General features: G+C 46.4%; 1 protein-coding gene across 1 annotated transcript; it reads right to left on the minus strand.

Moving 5' to 3' along the window:
* Positions 1–1,813: 1,813 nt before the first annotated feature.
* On the minus strand, positions 1,814–3,968 carry EAH_00065060 (hypothetical protein, conserved; the record flags this gene model as incomplete). The annotated part of the gene is made up of 4 exons (XM_013392884.1): positions 1,814–2,193; positions 2,405–3,049; positions 3,303–3,437; positions 3,893–3,968. The coding sequence occupies 4 exons, from the start codon at positions 3,966–3,968 to the stop codon at positions 1,814–1,816; spliced, it is 1,236 nt and encodes a 411-aa protein (XP_013248338.1).
* Between the last annotated feature and the right edge of the window lie 346 nt (positions 3,969–4,314).

A 4,314-nucleotide genomic window follows, 5' to 3' on the forward strand; every position in this document is an offset into this window, starting at 1 on the left:
AAAGACAAACACACCAGACCGAGCCGGCGGCGAGCTGCTGCTGGAGAAGTTGACAATAAAATGCAGCAAATCTGTTAAGATGCATGCATAACTTAAGGAAGGCTATATTTGAATTTAAATGAATTATTAATGGCCCATGAAATTCATTAATTACATTAAAATGCTGTTATAGTGGTAATTGTACTCACCAGCTGTTCTGCATGCATATACGGCTGTTTCTGCAGCTCGCTGCGATCTCGAGGCTTCAGTAGAACTTTGTGAATATTATTTTATTTAACTAATCTTATTTTACAGAAAACATTTCATTCAATATGCATTTTGCTCTGTAAATACACCGCATAATCTCATAGGACCATCAGCTACCACCCCTCCAGCGCATGCGAGTCAAAAGATGCAGAATTCAAACAAACGCATTTGATGACATTCTTCCGAAATTCCACAAAAATATTGTTGAAATGCAGTTAGAAACGACGGAAACAGGGTTATCGGCGCCTCAATTCTTCCGCCGCTGCATCATCAATGAAGGGACACAGAGGTAAAAAAAGATGGCGTTTCAACTTCTATGTTGGAAATAAACTGAAAAAAAAGTTGCAATTAAATGATTAAATGAGTATATTCTAGTTTTTTCATCAACAACAACCCGGTTGCCGAAGAAACGCAAACTAGTGAATTGCATTTACACCTGAAATAAATACAGACACTGGGGAGGTTTCTGCCGCCTCATTAATCTGCTTTCAAACCTTCTCTCTTTTTATTGCAACAGTTTATTTCTAGACTACTTCTCTCTCTTCTGATTGCAGCGTTTCATTGCTAAATTCCTAAGGACTCAGCCGCCTGCTGAACGTAATTGAACTCCATCAATAAGAGCAACATAATAGATATATAAAATCCTCCCGAACACTGGAACTCAGTAATCCTGCTATGTTCTACGACACTATGTTTTGTTTAAAATCAGGTTGATGCAGGAGGCCTACATGCAAAAACAAGTCGCCCGGAGAGGCGGACTCCCCAGGGTTCCCTGAGTTAGGGTTTGTGGTTTTCTAGGGTTTAGGGTTTGGGGTCCCAATGTCAGCCGTCCTCCGGGTTTGCCATCCACTGATGCAAGAAATCTGCTGCTGCTGCTGCAGCACACCACCTGCAGCAACAGCGGCTACAGCTGCAGCAGCACCACATGCAGAGCGACGCCAGCCTCCTCTGTGGTTGGTCTGCATGCAGGCAGCAACTGATGAACAGCAAGCAGCACGCTGCAGCTGGCATCTTCATCTTCAACAGCTGCTGTTCAGGTGTACAGACACCGCCGCCGTGTCGCTTTCTTTGCCTCCCTCGTCGCAGCTTGCGTTGCATATATTGTGGGTTTTCCCTGCATCTCCTGTCAAAAGAATTTCTTTTGTCTGCTTCTGCGTTGATAGTTTAGAAACTGTAGCAGACCTTCCAATGCCTGTGTCTGTACGAATATATATGCCATCGGCGGCGCATGCGTACAACGTACTCGGCTGTACGTACACTCCACAGGAACAAGAAAGGGTGTAGACGGGAAGTGTACAACAGTTCCAGTTGGGGCCGTCTCCAGATGCATGCAGCAGCACACGCGTCTGCATGCATGCATTGTACATCATAATACATCGATCCGCGCATGCATGTGCGCGTGCGCCTGCATGCATGAATATGCAACATTATTGCGAAGTGCTGCATGCATGCATGTATGTATGCATGCATGCAAGTACGTGCATGCATGCATGCATGCATGCATGCATGCATACAAATATGTGAAGGGGGGTTGCAGGCTGTCTGGAACCTGTTGTTCGCTGTTGTTCTATCTTCTTTGTTTAACTTCGCTGCCTCCACGACCGCCCTGCTGGGGGCCCCCTGGGCCCCCCCCTCTGTTGAAATTTCCTCTGCCTTTCCCTCTGCCTCCTCTTCGGCCTCCGAAGTATCTAACAGTGAAGTGGGCGGCACCCTCTCCAAATGTATCTACATCTAGAGCTCTATTTTGTTGCCGAGTGCCAGTGCGACGCCCTCTGTTGTCTTGTTCTTGAGATTTACCTTCGTTTGCTTGCTGCTGCTGCTGCTGCTGCTGCTGCTCCTGCCCCCCTCGCTTCTCTAAAGCTTCACAAGAAATTGAATCAAAGAAAGATTTATTCTTGTCATATGCAGTCCCCCCACTTGCAAATTCACTACCCTCTCCCAACGTTGCTGCAACATACACAAAAACAAAACAACGCAAATTATATCACACACAAAACAAACAAAACAACACCTCACAATACACCCCAGCGCATGCATATATATATATATATATATATATACATGCATATATTAATTATATGCATACATATATGAAAGAGGGAGCAAATATATATATATATATATATATATATTATATAAATCAATACAGCTGGTTTACCTGGTTTTTCGAATTTGCTGTTCATTGCATCGAAGTCGAATTCCTCAGCCACTTCATTTTTGAGTTGTAGGTTGGGTCTGCCTGGCAGCTCCCCGACAACACCGCGGGGCCCTTCATTGTACCCCTCTGCTCTTCCTCCCCTCTCTCCGTCTCTTCCGTCTATTCTCTGACCTCTGCCTCGGGCCCCCTGACGCCCACTTGCACCCCCGCCTCGGCCTCCTCTACCTCTAGTGTTTGTCTGCTGTCTTCCACCGTCTTGCTGAGGGCCCCCCCCTGTAACTGCAACTGTTCCTATGTCTTCTCCAGTCTGCGGCTGTGAAGCTGTACCGCCTAACCCTCTACCTGCAAACGGTGCTGCAGGAGCACAGCAAGAATCCTCTCCCACCTCTGCTGAGCCCCCACCGAGCCCCCCAAATACTGAGGGGCCCCCAGTGGAGGGGCCCCCGGTGGGGCCCCCCGTTACATGCGGAACAGGAGACCCTGCAGCTGGACGGAGGAGGGAAGAAGCTGCGCTCGAACGCTGAGGGGGCCCCGAGGGGCCCCCCATCTCCATGCTGAGTATTGCAGGATCTTGTGGATAGGCACCCACAGGAGGTGCTGGCACTTCGGGCTCGCTGCACACTGTCAAGTCTTTAATATGCTTGCCTGCATGCATTCATACAAATGCATAAAGTAATATATATACATATATATACTAATATATATACTAATATATATATGTACTAATATACATAGCCTCAACTGCACCCACAAGACAATAAAAGCTCCTTTCTAAGACAAACGCCAGCAGCAGCTGCTGCTGCTAATAATACGCAAACGAAGTACTACTGAGCTAACAAACCGAATACTAATAGCAAGACAGCTACTCAAAAAAGAAGAAATAAGCAAGAGAACTTACCATAGAAGACGACAGAGTTGTATATTTCCGGTGAAGGCGGAACAGGAACGGGTACTGGTCGGCCTTCTGTACCGAAGGACTGTACACAGCGAAGAGAAACGGTGGAAGCCATCGGGTTGATGGAGTCGAGAACACCTGAAAAGACAAAAGAAATAAAACAAATTCATACATATTTGAATGCGTGCATGCATGCATGCACGCGACAGAAACAAAACAGGAAACATACAACACAAGGACGAAGTAATGCAACACTTACAAGTGCCCAAATACCTCCCTATACACCCCAGAATCAAACGGTAAAGGAAGACACCACTTTAGACAAAACAGGAAAAAGAACTCAGAGGCATCTACCGCCTTTCCACGGCCATGGGGTAGAAGAAACAAGCTTGACACACACAACTTAGAAAACTGAATACAAACCACCACCTGGGGCTACACTCCTCAACAAGTCTCATACTGCAAGACAATGCATTCAATTGAATCCAATTAAGATTTTGAATATATCTGTTGGAGTATAAAGAGGGCCGTATGGCCCGTGGGGGAGCAAGACACCCGCGCACACACACACACACACACACACAGAAGCCGACCGCAGAGAGGCGGAGGGAATCTGCTGAAAAAACAAACTACAATGGGTCTTAAGCTTTCATCAACCAACGAAAACATCACAAGCTACAAGGCTGCGAGTTTTCGTTAAAGATCATTCGTGAATTTATGCAGGAGAAGCTCGTTCATGTTTGTGCAAGAACCCTGCATGCGCTGGCGGCATATTTCCATTGGGTGAAGATTCTAGCTTGAAGTGGATGCTTTATAGTCGTTGTCTTTGGATATACTCCGCAAAATACAAGAAAAAAGGCAGAAAGAAGCTGTAAAAGGAGCAGCCCCAAATGAAGAGGCGCTCCGAAACAACGCGACGGCGCGAGGGCGGTGGGAAGCTGAGGGATTATTTTCCTTCGTCTCACCTTCATAGCGAATATCCGAAGTGGTAATTAAAGAAATCTTGCTGCCGATA

Source organism: Eimeria acervulina, genomic scaffold (assembly GCF_000499425.1).
Source record: "Eimeria acervulina Houghton genomic scaffold, Eah_scaff2102, whole genome shotgun sequence".
Lineage (NCBI taxonomy): Eukaryota > Apicomplexa > Conoidasida > Eucoccidiorida > Eimeriidae > Eimeria > Eimeria acervulina.